The 22,408-nt window shown below is 38.7% G+C and overlaps 1 protein-coding gene and 1 long non-coding RNA gene across 2 annotated transcripts in view; one reads left to right on the top strand and one right to left on the bottom strand.

Annotated features, from left to right (window-relative positions):
* Positions 1-22,408, bottom strand: part of LOC142100654 (uncharacterized) — a 289,058-nt gene that overhangs the window by 54,392 nt on the left and 212,258 nt on the right. The window lies entirely within an intron of this gene.
* Positions 92-11,138, top strand: PSMD10 (proteasome 26S subunit, non-ATPase 10). The gene is made up of 5 exons (XM_075184352.1): positions 92-245; positions 2,782-2,880; positions 4,696-4,842; positions 7,990-8,156; positions 10,376-11,138. The coding sequence occupies exons 1-5, from the start codon at positions 129-131 to the stop codon at positions 10,527-10,529; spliced, it is 684 nt and encodes a 227-aa protein (XP_075040453.1). The 5' UTR covers positions 92-128; the 3' UTR covers positions 10,530-11,138.

Genomic DNA, 22,408 nt, shown 5'->3' on the forward strand with positions numbered 1-22,408 from the left:
CGTACCTGAAGCCAGCACCACAATTCCCATAGATCAGCGCGCTACTGTCTAAACAATATTCTTTCGTCAGAGTTTTGGGACTTCGTGATTGGTTGGTTCTGCCAAGCGGCTTCTTTCCCTTTGTCAGCATGGAGGAGGTGAGGGTCTCAGATGTGGAGGTGTGTAACCTGGCTTACCGGGGAGAACTGGAAGAGTTAAAAAACAGGATCCTGGCAGATAAGTCTCAGTCCACAAGGACAGACCAGGTAAATGTCTTCTACCCCTAGAACACAGATCTTAACTATTACTGGCAATAATCACTGTGCGGTAAGCTTAGGCAACCCGTGGCTCTCCAGCTTTGGAACTACAAGTCTCAGCATGGCATGGTCCCAGAGGGCACACCTCTGCTGTACATAATATACTGAGAGCCATTTCAAAAAGTCCCAAAACCGTATAGATACATAGTTGCCAACTGTCCTTAAATTTCAAGAACTGTATAGAGGTTTTAAGAATGTCCCGAATTTTTCCATATTTCCGAACTGCACAATAATATCATCATCATTTATTATATGCTCCTTTTTCTGCATGTTAGAAGCATGTTTTTATTATTGTTATTTTATTAAAAAGTGCTGCATATATCCACAGTAACATACAATTGAGAGCAGGGCATAAAAACAAAGAATACATAATACACCACACAGACAAGGAGAATAACATGCTGGAAGCATAGCGGCATAACAGAACATGAGGGCAAGAGCAAAGTTGTAAAGTACAGTGGACAAGATTGATGGAGGGTGCAGCTTGTGGGACCTTACAATCTAAACAGGATTACATTTTGGGCCTAATATTATAGAAAACTTTAAACTTCAAAAAATTGACATTATTCAGGAAATATAACATAGTGAGAATTGGGGTCTTTCAATGTTGTGCAAGACATTTCACAAGTTGAGAGCTTAGACACACTGGGCCTGATTCAGAGAGTAACTTGCAATTTAAAAAGTTGCACATAAATGTATACATATCTATGTCGTATTCAGCATTGAAGAGGTGCCCAGGTCTGAACGAGAGCAGATTCGTCCAGTTGACAACAGATACACTCTTCAAACACATGTGCAACTTGCAAGCATGGAAAAAAAAAACACTTTTATTATATTTGTTATGAATGCAACTGTTATGGAGCAGCATTAGCGAATACAGCAGAAACAACTTCCTGATGTGTACAAAAAAAAACCACATTTTGTTTTATCTTTGCTTCAACACAATAAGGAAATCATAATCTATGGGCTAGAGACTACTAAAGTTTAAATAATTGACTAAGTGATAATCATTTGCAAACCTCTAATTACAAGGTGTTTGCTAGTTTGGGTGACATCAACATCATCTGCTACTTAAACCTGCCCCTTACCACCCGCAAATAAGTCGTATCTACAACTTTTTCTTAGTCTGAATACGTACGCAATTGCTTGAACACACCCTTACTGTACATTGTCTAAGTTAAAACACCCTTTCCCTTCCCTGTCACACCTCTTCAGGCGTAAAGTCATAGGTTTAAATAGCCGTAGTTGCGTAAGTTGACTTTCTGAGCATGTGCAGTGCAAAAAACGCAGAGATATGGTACACAAACGGACATATGTCTCATTCTGAATCAGGGGCACTGACTCAGTAGTAGAATGCCTGGTGAAGTGATTTTAAAATGTTGGCAGCTATATATGAGATCCCTGCAAATTGTGTCATAGTAACACTACCCTGTAAGGATTGTCTCAAGTGGTTTTTTTTTTAGTCTTGTTGGTCAGTTTTAATTATGATATATCTAATATAAGCTGCATGCGATGTCCTTTGCTGTTATTTACTGTTCCTTACATAGTAATAGTGTTTCTGCATGCTGCAATTCTGCAAGCCAATTAGGTCAGTTTTGACAAATCTGGTAAAAAAAATTGCAATTTGTATGGGACCAAAATTACTATAAATTCTGATACCCATCTGAGCAGAATGTTTCTGATGTTGTTAAGGACTGGGAGAAATTACAGTTGGAAATGACCATGATCTAAACATATGTGCAGTTATGATCTGCCCACATTACTTGTGTCCCATAGGGCACACATGTGGCCAAATTTCAATTAGATCCAAGAACCTCCGTCCCCATGTTAAGTGCTCATATCTGTGTATGGGCAGCTTAAGGCAATCAGGTGGACTCCCTAGGTAAACCCGCTGTCATAAATGGTAATGTCAATAGGCTTGCAATTTCTGTTTTGCAGGGAAGACGCATAATTTTATTTACCTGTATTGGTACGGTACTACTTAGTTTCACTGCAGTTACTGTAAAGAACTCTTCTTGCAACTGGAGATGGAATTGCATTCTTCCAACTGCAGAGTGCAACCTTTTCTTCTCGGTGGAGACCTGTTACTAAATAGAAAAAATGTTTTGCACAAGCTTCATATTCTCCCCTAAACATTACTTTATAAAAATGTCTTTCCTCATAACTGAAATCTTATATTCTTAGTTGCCCTTCTTTGCAACATCCCTTTTTCCAGGTCATTCTTGCGAATTGTATGTACATTCTTGTACAGATGTGTATCACATACTTACAATGGGGCTTTATTTAGGGATACAACTTACAGTACCTTTCACTCTAGATGTGTGGTTGAATGAAAACTTTTGCTATTTCATCCTGAAATGTCCTGTTTTCGTTACAGTTATGTTCTAGTTGAATTTTATTAGTTTGTAGTTACAAAAACTGCTGTACTGTATAAAGATGCTAATGTCCAATTTACTTTTGTGTCACCTCCCCTATCCTGGTGCAGGACGACAGGACACCTCTGCACTGGGCATGTTCCGCGGGACATACAGACGTTGCTGATTATTTACTTCGACTGGGTGTTCCAGTCAATGACAAAGATGATGTAAGTTGATGTTACTATTATTGTCTAGTTTATAATTACATTGTTCTTTTATGTTTTACCAGTATTTTCTAAGAGACATCAGTTCCTAACAGTAACTGCAGCACCAAAAATTATTGTACAATAATTGTGGTATTAGCCATTAGTGGAGAGGACTGGAGCTCCTTATCTGTTGTCATATAGCAAGTGGTCCAATGTGGAGATTAATATTGTGAAACATGCTGCCATCAGTCTTGTGTAACTGGGTCAAATGTAAGCTTATGCATTTGTGTTTGCAAGTCACAAACACCTGCATATTAAAACATTATATTATAATATCTATACGACATGCTGCAACCCTTTATAAGTCAGCGATTTAGTAGGTATAAATAGCAATGCTTCCTCTATTTGTACTTCTTTATATAAATAAACAAGAGTGGTAAAATGACTATTTAGTCATACTCTGTATATTTTGTTAAGCACAATGTATGCATTGTGGGTCATGACTCCTAGTGGAGTCCTGGGTGTAAATGTATCGAGCTGCGAGTTTCCGGCGGGTTTGAGAAGTTGAGATGTTGCCTATAGCAACCAATCAGATTCTTGCTGCCATTTTGTAGAATGTACGAAATAAATGAACTATAATCTGGTTGCTATAGGCAACATCTCCACTTTTTCAAACTCGCAGCTTGATACATTTACCCCCCTAGCATCTGTTTGTGGTGGTTCCCTTATTGTCAGTATATTCTTTTTGGAACTGCTTCTTGTGGGACCCAGAACAGTGTCACATTAATATTTCCCAGGTAAGAAACAGGTCAAACTGCAGTGGTGTAAGGGGCCTGTGGTACACTGGTAGCCCTTCTGAAGTACTGATGACTCCGGCTTGTCTGCTGTTAGGCAAACATCTTGAAATTAAATTAGCTTTGCCCAGCAGAATCATATTTTATTCAGGATCTGCTCCTGTTGGCCCCTGTCATCTCTCATGAGTACAAGACAATGTCCAGCTCCATATTGCAGAACTGCTATAGGCACTTGTGTGAGGATCACCATGCATGTGTGTAGCCACGGCAGGTAAGTAGTGTCCATTGTGGCTAGGCCATGTAAGACTGAGCCTGCTAGGCAACAGAGTGCTTACAAAGCTTTGTGCAGTCTAAGAGTTTGTGCCCTGTTACCCAGGGACGTTAGTTAGGACTATGTCACACAATTATTTTACAGCCACACTTTCCTTCAGCAAGTAAAATGCTTCATTGTAGTGCTGTGAAACCCTCCCCTAGTGATTCATGATATAGAATGGAAAACACTGATTACTACTTTTTTTTTTTTTTATAAAGTGACTGCAAAACACTTATGTCATGTCACACAATTATTTTGCTGCAACAGTTTTGACGCACATCTACAAGGTCTGGAGAGATCAACAATAAAAACATAAAGGTATAAAACAGCAGCAAGATAATGCCTGTGTCTATTATCTGCAATATTTCTTATTTAATTTTGTTAGGCAGCTTTTTTGAGTAATAGCTAGTGATATTGATAACTATGGCCAGTATATTTTTTCCCTTTAGGGACTGAATACCCCATTTGCCATTGGCTAGGTTCTTCGGGCATTAATGTTGACCAAAATGACGCAGTGCTGTCCAAATGGGGGAGATCCATATGTGGCTTAGTATGGTGTTTAAATGTACACGTAATAAGACTTTCAACTGTTAGGTTCACTATTAGAAAGTATGTCTAATGTTATGAGGCAAGGAATTTCTTTAGAAAATAATTGACCTTGCCCTCTAATTAACTTACAAGTGAAATGTCCACCAAAGGTAAACCTCAGTGTTCTTTCTGTTTTCTCAGGTAGGTTGGACTCCTCTACACATTGCTGCCTCCGCTGGGCGCACTGATATAGTGAGAGCCCTAATTGCGAGAGGAGCTCAAGTGAATGCTTCCAATCAGAATGGTTGTACCCCTTTGCACTATGCCGCATCCAAGAACAAGTATGAGGTATTTTTTATGTGCTGAAATGACTGTATTTCCTTGAAGTCCACATTTTTCTTGTGTCAATGAAGACCCTGTAATAGGCACACATTTTGTAACCCCCCCAAGAATCCATCAATACTGACGTTTGTGTATTTTCCTTATGTATTTGTGTGGATGCTACTAGTCCATTGTAGTTTTCATTTGCTTTTTCATCTACCTCCAAATGCATTCCTACACATACTTTTCTATATAAATTCCCCTTAGTTTTCCTTTGAAACTGTTTGTAGACCTTTAATCATATCTTAAATATCTTATGTGCTCAGAATCTAGTCGTGTAGCAGGTACATCATAAATGGTCATTTCAAAGCCAAAGGAAGTTACCACCATCTTTGACTATGGCCATCTCCTTTAACTTGTGATGCAGCCTATTTATACATTTTGGACTGAATTCTGGCATATTTTTGTGAAAAAGATGTTTTGTCTTTTGAACTTAACTGGCCACTAAACCCCAAAATGAATTAAAAATGCAATGCATCACCCGACTTACACTGCAGCTTCATAAAGAAAAAAGTAAATGATTACCTCCCCCCTACAGTACAGACAGCTGTAGTATTCTCACAACTTTATGACAGTGTCTTTCTTGATGGGATCTGATACAGGTCAAAAAGCAGAGAATAAGTTTGTGACATCACTGGTCCCGCTTCTGTGTATGATTAAACCAATCCACATTGCCTGGTTAAAGCTCATAGCGAAATGCGCATCGGTGGATGCTGCGTTCGCTGGCATATGCTCTAGGAAAAGTTACTATCCAGCTCATAGTGTATTACAAATATAGTTTAGCTTAATGGTGTATTCAAATGAGTGGGTTTACAACTATATTAAGACTGAATGGTGATTGGCTACATAAGCATGCGTGGGTAGCGGTGTATATGTTGACACAGGAAGCAGCAACTTATGCAAGGGTAATTGTGATGGTCACTAACGAGATATATTTTCATATCTACTACAGCTAGTAGGCAACTTAACTTATAATCAAAGGGATTATATACATAATCAGGATATAAATTGGATTTGTTGGATACCAAGGTACATGTATATAACTCCCTATAGTTGCGTTGCTGAACTGCATGACTATAAACTGCCTGAATAATGTAGAGGAACATATGCCATATCATAATAGTGTAACTTATTACACATAAATCATGGGATCTACCCATATATATGTTCAGTCCACAAGATAAATAATTGGGAATCAAATCAATAAGATGGAGACATGCTTTTGACAACATAAATCTTTATAATAAAGTGTGACATAAGCAGATAATTTGGATTTGTTTAATAAAGAGCAACAACTTAAAATTCATTGTGTTATCAAAAATGTACTGAATCTTATGACCACAACGTGGCAGGGTGGTAGATTACTACCATTTTAATTGTATCAATTTATTTATTGGGACATTTTTCATTCAACACATTTAAAATTTTTCCTACAAGTCATGGATATCAATATGAGTTATAAAGAGTTTTTTTAAAATACAGATTAATAAAGATATTTTATTATATCACAATCAATCATTGAGTGCCCCGGTTATACACAGTTTCTTTCTTTTTCTCTTTATGGTTGAATATGCAGAACAAACATACAGAACATGCAAGAAGCATAATAAATGGGCACATTGGTAGACGATGTTGGAGACAACAGGAAGAAAGGGTTGGGGGCTCTGTTTCTGAGAGCTTGGAGTCTTAATTTGGAGGGATGAGGGTGAGAGTTGAGGGGTGATTTGGGGTTAGACAGTCTGACCAGCAAGAATGGAATTGGGTTGGAGACTGGTGGGCTTTGATGAACAGGTGGGTTTTAAGGAGTGTTTAAAACATTGGAGGTTATTGGACAGTCTGATTCTAGGTGGAAGTGTATTCCATAGGTTGTGGGGTAGCACGGGAGTAGTCTTTGAAGCAGGAGTGGGATGTGGTTATAAATTGGCATAGAGGCGAGGGCAGGTGAGAGTGTGAAGTAAGAAGCTTGGAAACGTAGGTTGAGAAGTGGCTGAGGACTTTATAACAGTGACTCTCTCATCCTTTGTCGTTGCACCTCTATCAGTGGCTCTGATCCTGTTAGTCACGCCCACGCTAATGGGCACAGGATTCAGCTTGTGCTGAATATGCCCCTTGCATTCCATTGCCCATTTAAGTTAATTTAGCTGTGTTGAGACTTGTATTATTTGTTTACTGCTTTGTCTTGTATTACCATGTACTATTTTGATGTTTGCCCTCTGTACGATGCTGTGGACTGTTTGTGGTGCCCTATTAACAAAAGTAAATGCACATTAATAATAATAATAAGTGAGGGCACGGAGTTTGAATTGGACTCTGTAGACTGGGGAATCGGGGTAGAGTTTGCTGGAGTGACGGCAGAAAAAAAATTAGTCTCAACATGGATAGAGTGAAGTAGGGAAAGATGGGTGAGAGGGAGCTCAGGCAGTAGTATTATTATTATCATACATTTGTGAGGCACCACAGGGCTCTGCAGCACCAGACAGTGGGGAAAACAGTACATACATAAAACAGGGACATACAAGGTAGACAAAATAAATGCAGACATGAAAACAAAGGGTATGAAGGACCCTGCTCATTAGAGAGCCTACATTCTAAGGGAAAGAGGGCACCGCTGAAACACAAGGAGCAAATGTTGAGTTGAGATAGGGACAGTTGTGAGGGTGCATTAGTGTGAATAGTGTTATCGGGGATAAGGTCGCCACCATTAAAAGATATGGGTTTTCAAAGAGCGTCTAAAGATTTGAAGGTCGTGGGAAAGTCTGATTGAGTGCGGTAGGGAATTCCATAAGCAGGGAGCAGCACGGGAGAAGTCTTGTAGGCAGGAGTGAGAGGTGGTTACCAGAGATGAGCCATGGCACAGGAGAAAGGTAGATCTTAGAAGGTGGTAGGATTTATCAAGGCAGGAGAGGATGAGCGGGTCGTATACAGACAATATTTTGAATGTGGAAGCGACAGGATATGGGAAAATGGGGTAAATGAGAACAGAGCAGAAGGAACTATAATAATATATATAATATGCTGCCCAATTGGTTTACAGCATCTGAATTTAATTATATGTGTATTTTTTGTTTGATATGATGCTTCTAAAGTATAATTTCCCGGGTTTCTACTTGGCAGATTGCTGTTTTGCTCCTAGAAAATGGCGCCTCACCTGACGCAAAGGACAAACTGGAGTCCACTCCGCTGCATCGTGCAGCTTCCAAGGGCAATCTAAAGATCATTGAAATCCTCCTAAAACACAAGGCATCAACTAACATACAAGATACTGAAGGGAATACACCCCTGTAAGTAATTAAGTGAGATTTGGGCAAGAAAGTTATTTAAACACATTTTAAAGGATTTTTCACTTTAAATAACCCCTATACTAAAACCCTCCCTTCCCAATAATGGTCCTTTGCTGGGGGACTCTATCTTGAGAACCTCACTATTCACTCTATTTAGACGTGTTCCAGCATTCACATATAGCCAGAACGTCTACACATGAGCTCTGGGGCTGCTCGGCTTTACCCTGCTAAATAGTGCAAATTATGGTCACTTAGGTACTGTATCTTGAAAAGGAGAATATTTAGTTCAAAGGTTATTTAAAATGGAAAATACCTTTTATTGTACATTTGTTGCAAATTGCATTTCACCACAAGAATACCTAGAGTGGCGCTGCTACTCACCAACAAGAATCTTATATGTCAACAAGATAAGTGCTAACCTTTCTCAAAAGTACAATGAAAGTACAAATGAATGTATAAATAATGTTTGACCTGCACTAATTGGTGATGAAATATATGAAAAAGAATTAAAAACCTATACCAGACTTCTGTAAGTTATTTAGATATAGCCAAAACCTATAGTAAAAGAACAACTAAAATTAAATAACAAATAATTAAATGAATATGAACCCATATCAGATGTAAAGACAAGGTGGATTCAGTTCATATGGGATATGTAATTAATAATTATGATGAATACTCTAATAAATATTTAATTTAAAAATCAATAACTATCAAATGTGTCTCATGTGATAATATGAAATTATAAGGGTGATTAAGCAGCTACCACAAAAACGGAGAATAAAACTGTTGGAAATAATCAATAGTTTTTTTTTTTACTCTTGTTTATGTTTGTGTACCTGTAGAGTCTCTTATGGAGATGGTATTTATTTATGTGCTTGTTCATATAGGTGATCTGTGGCAGATTAGTCAAATATCGTCTTTAGATAATATTTTAGCCTAGTTGTTATTAATGTACCTAATTATTCTTTGAGTCTTCATTTTACTTATTAATTATGATTCTTGCATATAGGTTGAATCAAGTTTTTTCTGGTATATGGTAATGTTTCATACTCCTACTTAAAGCGGTTGTTTAACTTAACAAGCCTGGTATGTGTTTGAGGGGTTTTTTTTAAAATATATTTTATCACTTATTACTGCTGTCACATTTTGTTATTTAATATCAGATACTATATTTCTTTTCATTTACAAAAGTTCTTATTCCCAAAGTGAAAGTAGCAATTCCACATATTGATACTAACATAATAAAGGGATTGTGCCTGAAAAAATTTAAGTGTTAATGTTGGGTATTATCTGCTCCTGTGCATGCTATAAACATGGGCCACATCTACAGTTTATACCCTTGAGTCTGCATTGTTTCCTTTGCTTTCCATTGTATATCTTTTCACCATGTAACTGTTTGCTGACACTTACATCATTTTTGTAATCCACAACTCTTAGAAGAGCCCCCCTTCATGTTTCATGGAGTGCGTTTATAGGCTAATTCTACTAAGAAGGTGTTTTGTTTTTTAAAACTATTCAACTTGCCCTTGCCTGTAAAGCTGGTGTTCCTCTGCTGGGACCCGAATTCCTTTCCCTGCTCCATACACAAATAGCAGAGAAGCTGCTGTAATAATGGGTGTCATTTTTTAATACTAGACACCTCACAACAATGCATATTGCATGGCTGTGCTATTGTTATTTTTTATTATAGAAACACGATAATCTTTAGAAATACTGACTACACAACATAAAACATACATTTAAAGAGGTATTAGAGGTGCAATGAGCAAAAGAAGCTTAAAGAAAAAGTGCAGTAAAACAAAACAATAGATACCTACTAATATAAGGCGTAACCTACACTAAAAAATGCTTCCTTAGTTACAACAGATGTTGAATGCATCTAATGGTTGGCTGCTTCTCCTTCAGACAGTGCCAGTAACACTGAATGCTGATTATCCATTTAATCGCTCTCATCAGCAGTCTCAGCTGGTTAACTGCAATAGCACTGATATGTTAATCAGATCAATGATGTTTAATCAAATTAAGCTACATGAGGTTGATTTTCAAGTCTCTAGTTTGAAAGTCTAGACCATGTATTCTATTCCTCTTTTTGTGTAGTGTAGTATCGTATACAGCTTCATCAAAACATCAGGTTCTACATGATAATGTGAAAACTTTCCAAATGTTCTCCATAGTAAACAGCATTACAGACTAACATTGTGCTCTTTCTCTTTCAGACATCTTGCCTGTGATGAAGAGCGACTAGAAGAGGCCAAATTCTTGGTTGAACACGGAGCAAGTATTTATATAGAAAACAAAGACGAGAAGACACCTCTACAAATCTCTAGAGGAGGTCTGGGAGTATTGCTAAGGAGAATAGTGGAGGGTTAGTTCATTTTTCATTAATTAGGATAACGGCATCTGTGACTAATTGTCACTGAGGCCTATTGAAAAAGTTCCAGTGTGATTGTAGATCTTTTCTAGTTGTGAGCAACAAGTTACAGTATTTTTTTGTGACTAACTGCGGGTAATATACCAGAATATAACCATGCAACTGCATATCTATGATGCTTTGTATACTTTGTATGTGTCCGTGGTGCAGTGAAACTGAGCTATGTTCAACCTCTTGCTGTGCAGCTCACTTGACATGAGATATCCTTATTTCACATGCTAAGAAAGCATACCAAGTAGTGGTCATTGTCCATTCAGTGTTTGGTATGATTGCTCTGTGCTCTGTTACACAAGAATCAATGATCCTTATTCCATATGATGTGTGTCTGCATTCAGTAAGTGGCTGAACATGGGGCAGACAAGTCGCCAGTGCAAACAGTGCCCATGTGTAGCCAGCCTCAAGCCATTCAGTCATTGAGAACCTTTGGGCCAACACTTGTTGTAATGTTGTGACCCTCCTAGAAGTTTTGCATGAACCTCTTTGCTTATATTAGTTTAGGAGTAATGGATCTGTATATTAATAAATTTTTTACCCACAACCCTCTTCAACATGTGTCTACATTATTTTGCACTAATCAAAATAGTGTCTGGTTGTAATATCAATATCACTAGTTAATTCTGCTTTCATTACGACTGACTGAGATCTGTATGTAGTGAAGGCAGTAGATGCTGAATATGGGCACGAGATCTTATTTGTTTGTTTCCATAACAAACATATGTCATGCATTTACCATATACCCATGCACATAATGCAGCAAAGTGTTTTATTCTGCTGGTTTAACAGTCCCTGAAAAGAACTATGACACTAGCTTACTACAGTTCATATTATTAAAATCTGTTGAAACCCGTAAAAATCACACTTGGGGGTATATTTACTTAATTGCTGTTTTGAAAAAGTAGAGATGCTGCCTATAGCAACCAATCGGATTCTAGTTATCATTTATTTAGTACATTCTATAAAATGACAGCTAGAATCTGATTGGTTGCTATAGGCAACATCTCCACTTTTTAAAACACACAATTTAGTAAATATACCCCTTGGACTAATATTTCCACATACATTCCTCATGTTGAAACATGGTTTATGCAATAAAAGTGACATCATTTCAATGTTAAATGACATTTTCAAATACATATCACTAAAAAAATGTTCTTGCTTTTGGTAAGAACCTGAATTGTTCCCTCAATTTTGCATTTTTTGCATTCAGATATATATACAAATCAAGTCAAAAAGAGGCATCAACACACTGAAGGTTTTTAGTTTCCCTTCTGTCAATAAAACCAGTAAGAATTTGAATGACTTTTGTTGTTGCTTTTCTATTTTGTTCATGCAGTTTGTTTACTTGTATGGCCAGGTGTTACTTCAGTGAGTAATGTTGTGGGCCTCCAGCTGGACTATGAACCCTTAGATTAATTAAGGATTTGACATAGTTCATTTAGAAGAAATTATATAGTATTTTTTTTTATTTCTATTTAAATGGGAGGTGATACGTTCTATGATTGTTAAAGAGTAACAATGGAGGCACAAGTTTACCATTCCCATATTATTCTGTTGTTGATCCAGAGAAAGACAAACAAAAAAAGCAAACAGTGAAATAATGTTTCACTTGTTAGAATATTGTAAAATATTTCTATGTCTCCAAAACAATTCAAATTTCTTTATGCATCAGCCAATAGAAACTTTTATTGTTGATAACTTCTTTCATATGCAGTCACATTACAACCTTCAGCCGCCTAGTGGTGAAATTGCTTTTGAGGAGTCTTAAGAAAAGCTGCAGCAGGTTGTATCTTATCACAATACAGGCACTACATATTCAAGTTGGTGTCAGTTAATTTAATGATTATGGGCCTGATTCATTAAGAAGTGTAAATGCCGATATATGCCTTATTTTGCGTAAAATCGCTCTGCATACGCCCAGAGACTGCAGCAATGTCCAATTCATCTTCAAGCGCAAAGGACCCTTACTATCTTTTCATGGGTGGAAAAGGGAGGGAAATGGACGTATGCATGTAGTCAATGTACAGTAAGGGTGTGCCAAGTTCGAGTGCACACGCAGCAGATTCAAGCATTGGTCATCACAAAGGTACGTGTTTTTCTATAGAATCACGTGCATCAGCTACAGGTCTGGTGCAAGTGCCGAGTGATAGTGACAAGTCATGCATGCTAGAACATGTGTTTGAAATCGGGAGCAACTGTAAAAATTCAATTTATGTACAGTAAACATTTGGGGGGAGATGGGGGTTGATAAAAGAAAAACTGTTTTTTGTTTTTTTTTATGTTTTGTCATTAATGAATATATTATTAACAGGTGACCTTAATGGAATAGCTTTTTTCCTTTGTTTTCTGGACTTTATATGCCACATATGTATTGGATGCATCCTGCAGGTTATTGAGAAGCGCAGACCTAGACCCATATTCATCATCATACATACCTTTACATCTACTCCTTGTTGAATACAGACGCGTGTATGTACGATTCCTTTTTTTGTGCATTTTTTAAAAAACAATATGCTCGGTTTGCATGTTGTAATGAATTAGACCCTATATATCTTAATTGTGTATATTCCCTGTTTAGTACATTAAAATGTTTTGTTCAGTTTGATTTCCATAAATTCAATTACTCCTTCAATTTATGTATTACTCAATACTATTAATTGCCGGTGCCTTAATATGGCTATAAATAGATGGTAAATGTCAACCAGTACAAAGCAAAAATAAGTTCACATGATGTTATATAATAATAATATATACTATATATTAATATATATATAATAATATAGTAATAAAATATATATATATATAATTATAGTAATATTATATATTACTATATATATTTTTCCCTTTTAGTATTACTATTAATGAAGCAACATCTCATATTATATTACACTAATATTCACAGTTTAATTCTTGACTTAAATGTAGGTAATAAAGTGTTTAAGGAATAAATTTAGGAATACAAGAAACACTTCCTGTTGTCTCTCCTTTTATTTATACATAAAATCACCTAACATGAATGTATCAGCATGAAAATATTTGGAATTTCATGTGGTAATATGCCACATGTGGTAATATGCAGATGTTTGTTTATTTTATTTTTTGTGGATGTGACGTCCTGGTTATTCGAATGTGGGACGCAACTAAGTGCCAGCACACATGAATTAACCTCGACAAATACGCCCTAAACAGGTGCCTTTCTCTTGAATTAACAGATTGGTGTAACACGATGCCAATCAATTACTTACATATTATGCTGAACCAGTTTTATACTATTGGTAGTTTTCTGGACACGTCACGATGAAGGCGGGTGCCCTGGTAAATATAAAAAAACCTGTCAGATGCAACCACCCGTCGGCGTTGTCGCTGTCTAGCTCTCTGATCCAGCTATATTATTTGAGATCCAATGGCACTAAGAATAGGCTCCATATATCCAAAGTTAGCGTAGCTTGAGCAGGTAGTCCGCAATGCACTCCCCGTAACTCTCTCCACTCATTTTGTTAGAATAGATTTATTAGAAATGAGTTCTGAATAGACAGCAGGGAGATTTAGACCAGAAGGTGCTTGGTATTCTACTAAACACACCAACTTTATTGGGGGGAAGCTCCCTAATATTGAATGGAGAGGAAGAGACATTATCTCTAGCCAGATCCTAGAATTGATCAGATGCACTAGATTTGGCTGTGCTGACGATCTATAGCTTTATAGCAATACACTTCCACCATAGGTAATAGTATGTGTTATTACTAGAGTCATTAGGCTCAGTGCATAAAATTCAGTACAGACTGTAATATTCTTCATATTTTGAATATAGAGCTGACTTTTACCTATTGCACATTAGACTATTCAGTGCCATTTGAATCCAGAACCTCAGAGTGGTCTTTATTATTATCATCAGACTTGTTATCTCCATAGATAGACATGATAATTGTGACTATAAAAGGGAGAAGCCTGAGTTTTGTAAGGACATACAAGGTTATATAGGACCCACTACCATATGGGGTACTCCAATATTAACCACTACTATCTATATAAAAATTATGTATGGTATAATATTATATATCTCCTACGACTCCGGAGAGTCGCAGTGCATCTTTTAAACACCAACTTTTGTTTCCTTTGTATAGTCACATACACAGTTCTCATACACACACACTCCCATAAACATACCTGCAGTGCACCGTCCATGGTAGTATGGGTAGGTGGGGCATGTCTGTGCTCTGATTGGCTGAGTGACTGTGTCAGCCAATCAGGGTGTTGCAGAGACAGTAAGGAGTTCCTGCATGAACAGGAAGCTCTTCTGCATTACCGAGCAGCACAAGCTGCTCCTACACATCTACTTCGTTGGAGTTTCTGTAGTATTTTTTTAATTTTGAAGCTGTCTTTGTTCTATTGTGTAATGAAGCAGATAGAGTCCCCTTTGGGTTGTTTTAGAGTAATGGGGGTCAAATTTAATTAGTTCAGACCTGTCTAGTTTTTCAACTCTAGTGTTTGTGCTTCTGTTAAGGTTCATTAGCTATATCATCTCTCCTTTAATCTTGTGGACTTGGTTTAGATAGTTTGTGTTGTTTCTGCAGTTCATTTAAATTTTTCTATATAGGTTGAAGTGAATGTCGTTGAGCCACATGATTTGTGACAGCTACTCCCGAGGACGTAATAATTGTGGTATATGGATTTTTAGAATGTTTTTGAATGGATTTCTGAGTTTTCAATGTATAGTATTAGGTCTAGAAAATGAATGCTGGTGGTGTCAGTGAAATTTAGGTTAAGTCTATTTTGGTTTATGTATTTGATGAAATTGTTAAGTAGGGGTTCTGTGCCCTTTCATATAAGGAGCATGTCATCGATGTAGTGTTCCAGAGAACTATGTTCCAAATAGGGGTTGTTATAGATGAAGTCTTGTTCCGATGAATTGATGTATATTTATGTAGCATTGTTTTGGATGAATTTAGTCCCCATAGCTGTCCCTTGTGTTTGTAGGTAGTATGTGTCTTGGAATGTAAAGTAATTATGTGTAAGAATGTATGTTAAGGTTTTTACGATAAACTTTATCTGGTCTCTGTTTAGGTACAAGTTTTCCTCTGGTATTCTGCTTATTGCTAGTATGCCCTTGTGATGTGGGATACTTGAGCTTACATTTATTGTGTACCATGTCTATGTTTCTTTCCACATGTGGTTATGAATAGTGTTGAGTATGTGTCTCTGAGAAATGGTGTTGTCTTGGTGATGTATTGTTGAATGAAAGTATCTAGGTATTGGAATAAGTTGGGGATGGGGAATTGATAATAGAGTTGTGTATATTTGGTAATAAACAGAAAGTGTGGATTCAGGGTTGTCTTGTATATAGGAACTTAAATTCCTATTAGTTCGAGATTTTTTCTGTGTGACCTTCATTTAATATTATAGCTCTGAGATAAAATTGTTAGTGTTTGCAGGTTAGTATTTTGTAGGTGTGGGTGTCGGAGAGCAATCTATGGGCTTCTCCTATGTATTTGGTTGTGTCTGTTATTACTATTCCTCCTATTTCAACAAAAAGAGCCCGAGGGTGGTTTCGCACTTTAAACACCAGGGTGGTATATTTACTAAACTACGTATTTGAAAAAGTGGAGATGCTGCCTATAGCAAACAATCAGTAAATTCTACAAAATGACAGCTAGAATCTAACTAAATGATAACTAAAATCTGATTAGTTGCTATAGGCAACATCTCCACTTTTCAAACCAGCAGATTAGCAAATATACCATCCGCTCTTTTCTAGGTATAAAAGCATTAACATTCTTAGTGCTCAAATCGCTCTGTGCTGGCACACTGAAGTGAATGGGAAACCCTCTTTCTCTGACATATAGGACCGCATAATAAAATATAACATTTGAAATAATAAACAAACATACAGGACTAATAAGAAACAGGAAGAAGGGATTAACTAGGGGTTGGGGAAGGCAATAAAGGGGGTTTGGGAGGATTGTCAGACATCTAAGAGAGAATCAATTGAGAATACCATCAGACATTGGGGTAAATCAAAGACTTGTTACTGAGAGCCTATGTCAAACATATAACCCCTATAGCGGCCCATTTCAATAAATTCCATAGCAGCCAGGTGGCTCTGAAATCTGAGGAGTTATCATTTGCATAACTAGTTATATCACCCATGGTCATATAGTAGGCGATTCGTCCATACCAGTCTTTTAAAAATGGAAGGGGTAGAGGATTCCAGAGAAACGTTACCGCCGTCTTTGCGGCTTTACTAAGATCTCTCAAAAGGAACTTCTTGAATTTACTAATGGGTATTTTGGACACACTTATAAGCCTAAAGCCCAGATCCATTGGAACCAGAAAAACTTTATTTTGGGTACTCCCACCAAATATGTATGTACCTCCCTAATGCATTAGTGCACCTCCAACATTCACCAGAGGTCCCAGAGTATATTCTATTTAGTAATCTTTGGTGTCCGTACCAGCGTACTGTGAACTTGTACACTGAAGCACTTATTGAACATGTGTGTGTAGTTTGGAAAACTTTCTGCCATTCCCCTTTGCTAATTTCTCTATTCAAGTTGTTCAGCCATGTGCTTGTAAAGTGAGGTAACGAGTCAAATAAGTTTTCTATAGTTAGTATAAAAGTGAGCATGCGGGTAGGAGCACACAGTTTATTATTATTTTGCAGTTTATTATTATTTGGCTTGTGGCTTGCACAAAAGGAAGCTTAAAAACCATATTCACAGCTGGAGAGTTAATCAGACGCAAGACTTTAGTTGTGCACAATTCCCAAATGACCAGATATATGTCCATATGACAGCAGTTCCCAAACTGTGCAAGGCAGTAAGTGGGGAAAGCAATGTGGGGGGAAAAGGGGGGGGCGGCAAGCGCTCCCCTCTGCATGCCATCCCTCGCTTGTCCACCAGCCAGCCAACAAAAAAATAGTTACCAGTACGGCACCTGGCACCCTATTCCCTGCTCCGTTCACATTGACTGTCGGGCATGACATCTTGTGAGGAGTGGCACATGAGAAAAAGATGAAAACAGAAGAAATAAGAGCAAGTATAAGGTAAGAAAATGAATGGAATGGTAAATAATGGCGCTATTTAATTATGTACCGCTGCAATTTGCAACAATACATAATGAGCATGTAATGAATAGACCTCTTAGTCACCCATTCAGTCTATGAAATATCACTTGAGTTTCGAAATTAAAATCTTTTTCCCCCTAGCAGTGATGTGCTATTTTTGTCTAGCAGTCATCACAATTAATTAGATATGTTCACTGACCCCCGCGTTTTGGTTTTGGATCTGGATTAACTTCATGTTTTGGTTTTGGTAAAACTGTACTCGCGTGTTTTGATTTTGGTTCTCTATTTTTTTGCTAAAATCACATAATTTGGCTCTTTTTTTTTTTGTTCCTACATTATTATAAACTCAATAACATTAATTTCCAGTCAAATTTTGTCATGTGACAAAAACACTGCTACCCCTCCTGTTTCTGTATAAGCAATGGCACTGACCAATGTCACTGGAGACTGGAGAGGGACAAGAACACTGCTACCCCTCCTGTTTCTGTGTGAGCAATGGCACTGAGCAATGTCACTGGAGAATGGAGAGTGACAAGAACACTGCTACCTCTGTTTCTGTGTGAGCAATGGCACTGAGCAATGTCACTGGAGACTGGAGAGTGACAAGAACACTACTACCCCTGTTTCTGTGTGAGCAATGGGCTGGATCTCCTGGGGAGGGAGGTACTTATGGAATCCAAACCCTGCGAGAACTGACAACGCAACAACAACGTTTTACCTCGATTCAGATCCGAGGACGAGCAAAAGTACCGAGCCGGCTCGTGAGCCTACTCCAAATCCCCTATATTCAGGTGGTTTCGAATTTCAGAAAACCGAGCCTGAGCATCTCCACAATTAATACAGCAAAAATTTGCATTTATAAAACAAGAATGTCTTGAAATTACACTACACCATGAAATTAACAAAATGAGTGTAATTTTGTCACTGATACAACAGGCAGCTGTAAAATCAGAGAGAAACTCACATTGGATAAGATCCAGGTCTATCCCACATCCCTTCAGTTCAGTAAATTTAGGCATGAAACACTACTGTGAGGTGAAACTAATCTATGACCACTTCATCATTACACAATGGAGACTGGTATTTTGTCAGCTGAACCAAAAGTTATGGGAATGTAGAGTAGAAATTTAATAGATGACAGTGACATTACATTAATACATAATAATGAAGTAGTAACCTTACATAATGTAGGTAACACATATCCCACATACTGAGGTACCTACATTATAATAATTAGTGATGCTCACTGACCCCCGGTTTTGGTTTTGGTTTTGGATCTGGATTACCGTCGTGTTTTGGTTTTGCCAAACCGCCATTGCGTGTTTTGGTTTTGTTTGGTTTTGCTATTTGTTAAAAAATGTTATTTTTTTTGGCCTAAAATAACATAATTTAGGTATTATTTTGTACCTTCATTATTATTAACCTCACTAACACTAATTTCCAGTCATTTCCATTCAATTTTGCCCACCTCCTAGGTCACAATATGATTTTCATACACTTTCAAAGACAAATTGCTGCAGTTCTTGCCAGTGATAAGAAAAAGGCCATTGTCATGCCTGGGCATAAGACCAAAAATCCACCTCTTAAGTGTTTCAAAATCTCTGCTTGTGTTTGAAAAGTGCAAATTGGTGCCAGAACTGCTGCCACCCTGCTGCCACTGGCGCAGGACTTACACAATCAACCGCATCCTTATCAGCGCCCTCATCGGCTACCCAAATCTCCCCCTCATCCTCTTCTAATTCCAAAGTGTCATCCTCACTTGGTGTATCACCGGCTACACTAGGGCTGTTCAGGCACACATCAGCAGAACTGCTGAAAGGGCCCTTCTTTATGGGTACATTATCAGAATGCTCATGATTAAAAACATACTAGTAGGTTAATTGGCTACTATCAAAATTGACCCTAGTCTCTACCTGTCTGTCTGTCTCCCTCTATGTGTGAGTGTGTGTCTATATTAGGAAATTTAGACTGTGAGCTCCAGTGGGGCAGGGACAGATGTGAATGAGTTCTCTGTACAGCGCTGCGGAATCAGTGGCGCTATACAAATAAATGGTGATGATGATGATGATGATTAGACATACCACTGGTGGATGGACTCTCCACAGAGATTGGTGTCATTTCTGATTCAGAGCAAACATTATCCTCTAATGCCTTAATGTTATCTTGCAGCTCAGCTTTTGCGCGTAACAGTAGTTGCGCACCACTTGTAGGCTCGGTAACAGTTTTGGATCTGCCACTAATAGAGAAAAGTGAAGGCCTTATTCTCTCTTTGCCACTGAGTGTGTAGAATGGCATGTTGGCAATTTTTATTTTATCGGCAGTTAACTTTTCCTCAGTTACACTTCTTTTTCACTTCAACACGGTAAAAATTTTTGGGGTGTGTGTTTTTTTTGCCTGATTTCAAAAGACTGTGTAGTTTGACATCGCCTTTCCCAGATGACGTACTGGGAACACTACCATCAGGACTGGTGACAGAACCTGGTTGCTCATTCTGCTCATATGTGGACTGCTTTGAATCGATTATGAGGCCAAAGCACTTGTAGTGCTACAAATTGTTTTAGATATTGCTGACAAATATGACTTTTGACAGCCAGAAAAATTAATGCAAAAGAATGGGGGACACCCCAAAAGCACTTGGGAGTGCTAAATATTATTTTATAGACTGCTGACAAACAGGACTTTTGACAGCCAGAAAAATGAATGCAAAAGAATGGGGGACACCCCAAAAGCACTTGGAGTGCCAGAAACTGCACAAAAAAACCCTCCACCAACCACCTCTTACTGCTGCAACAACTGGTATTAAGATTACAATGCTATTGCATACAAACAATAATGTGTCCAATTACTGCTCTGTCCCTGCGCTGATATAGCCAGTTTTACCTAACCCTGCTTTCTCCCTCTGTCAAATGGCGATGGATTGCTGTGGAGGCGGGTATTTATGCTTTTCAAATCTCGTGAGAACCGAGCTCAGAAATACGAATAAGTCACGATGACGTTTTGCCTCGATTTCGAATCCGAATGGGCGGGAGAGTATCGAGTGTGCTCGGTTCGGTACTCGGATAGGCTAAATTCGGATGAATTCGGATCTCGGGGAACCGAGCCCGCCCATCTCTAATAATAATATAGGTAAAAATGTATCTCATGTGCTGAGACCCATATATATTACAGGCACTCTAACAAATTGATATCATGACAACAATAGTGATCCACAGATGTTCACCAAGTGTGATCCCTGGAGATCTCATGCTGCTACATCTCTATACCACACTCACTACACTTCAGCTCCAATTAGATTGTAACCTCTCTCATTAACTCTCACTATACTTTGTTTTCAAGTCTACATTTATATTGTCTACCTTTTTTATTATGGATCAAAGTTCTGTGTAATAAATTGTCAGTTTCAGTAGTAATGGATGTACCATAATTTTGTACTATTTGCTAATTTAAGAATATGACAGCTCAAAATGTGCCTTAAATGAATGCTCTACATGTTGCATACAAAAGCTGTCTGTTTGCCACATTGTGGAACCTCCATTATATTTGCAGTAGTTTTAGATGATAATTGTTTACTTACAACTTTTATATTGTGTGGGGATGGTGGTGGTATTACTGCAGTGTAAGAAGCAGTGGTGATATTACTGCAGATGGGGGGCAGTAGTGGAATTGCTGCAGTATGGGAGACAGTGGTAGTATTACTGCAGTATGGGAGACAGTGGTGGTATTACTGCAGTGTGGTGGGCGGTGGTGGTATTTCAGCAGTGTAGGGGACGGTGGTGGTATTACTGCAGTGTGGGGGACAGTGGTGATATTTCAGCAGTGTGGTGGGCAGTTGTGGTATTTCAGCAGTATGGGGAGCGGTGGTGGTATTACTGCAGTGTGATGGGCAGCTGTGGTATTTCAGCAGTATGGGGAGTGGGGGTGGTAGGGGCTGGGGGGTGGTGGTGTAAAGTGGAGGGGCTGAGAGGCAGTGCTGTAACGTGGGGTGACTGTGGGGGGTATTCCTGTAATGTGGAGGGATTGTGGGGGTGGTCTGTAATGTGGAGAGGCTGGAGGCGGTGCTGTAATGTGGAGGTACTGTGGGGGGTAGTCCTGTAATGTGGAGGTACTGTGGGGGGTAGTCCTGTAATGTGGAGGGACTGTGGGGGTGGTCCTGTAATGTGGAGGGATTGTGGGGGTGGTCCTGTAATGTGGAGAGGCTGGGGGCGGTGCTGTAATGTGGAGGTACTGTGGGGGGTAGTCCTGTAATGTGGAGGTACTGTGGGGGGTAGTCCTGTAATGTGGAGGGACTGTGGGGGTGGTCCTGTAATGTGGAGGGATTGTGGGGGTGGTCCTGTAATGTGGAGAGGTTGGGGGCGGTGCTGTAATGTGGAGGTACTGTGGGGGGTGGTGCTGTAATGTGGAGAGGCTGGAGGCGGTGCTGTAACGTGGAGAAACTGTGGGGGATACTCCTGTAATGTAGAGGGACTGTGCGGGGCAGTGCTGTAATCTGGAGGGGCTGGGGCTGGTGCTGTGATGTGGAGGGACTGCGGGGGGTACTCCTGTAATGTGGAGGGCGGTGCTGGAATGCGGAAGCACTGGGGGCAGTGCTGTAATGTACAGCTGAGGGTCATTAGGATAAATAGGCATTTGTTCAATGTGAATGCCATTGGCTTAATGCTGTAGCTTGCTGGGGGCTGTAGAGTGTTTATTTGTTCCTCTGCTTTCCAGGAGGTGAATAATATCTAGCCCTTTCCCCAACAGTGTCCCAACATTTAGGAC

This window comes from Mixophyes fleayi, chromosome 9, assembly GCF_038048845.1.
Source record: "Mixophyes fleayi isolate aMixFle1 chromosome 9, aMixFle1.hap1, whole genome shotgun sequence".
Classification (NCBI taxonomy): Eukaryota; Metazoa; Chordata; class Amphibia; order Anura; family Limnodynastidae; genus Mixophyes; species Mixophyes fleayi.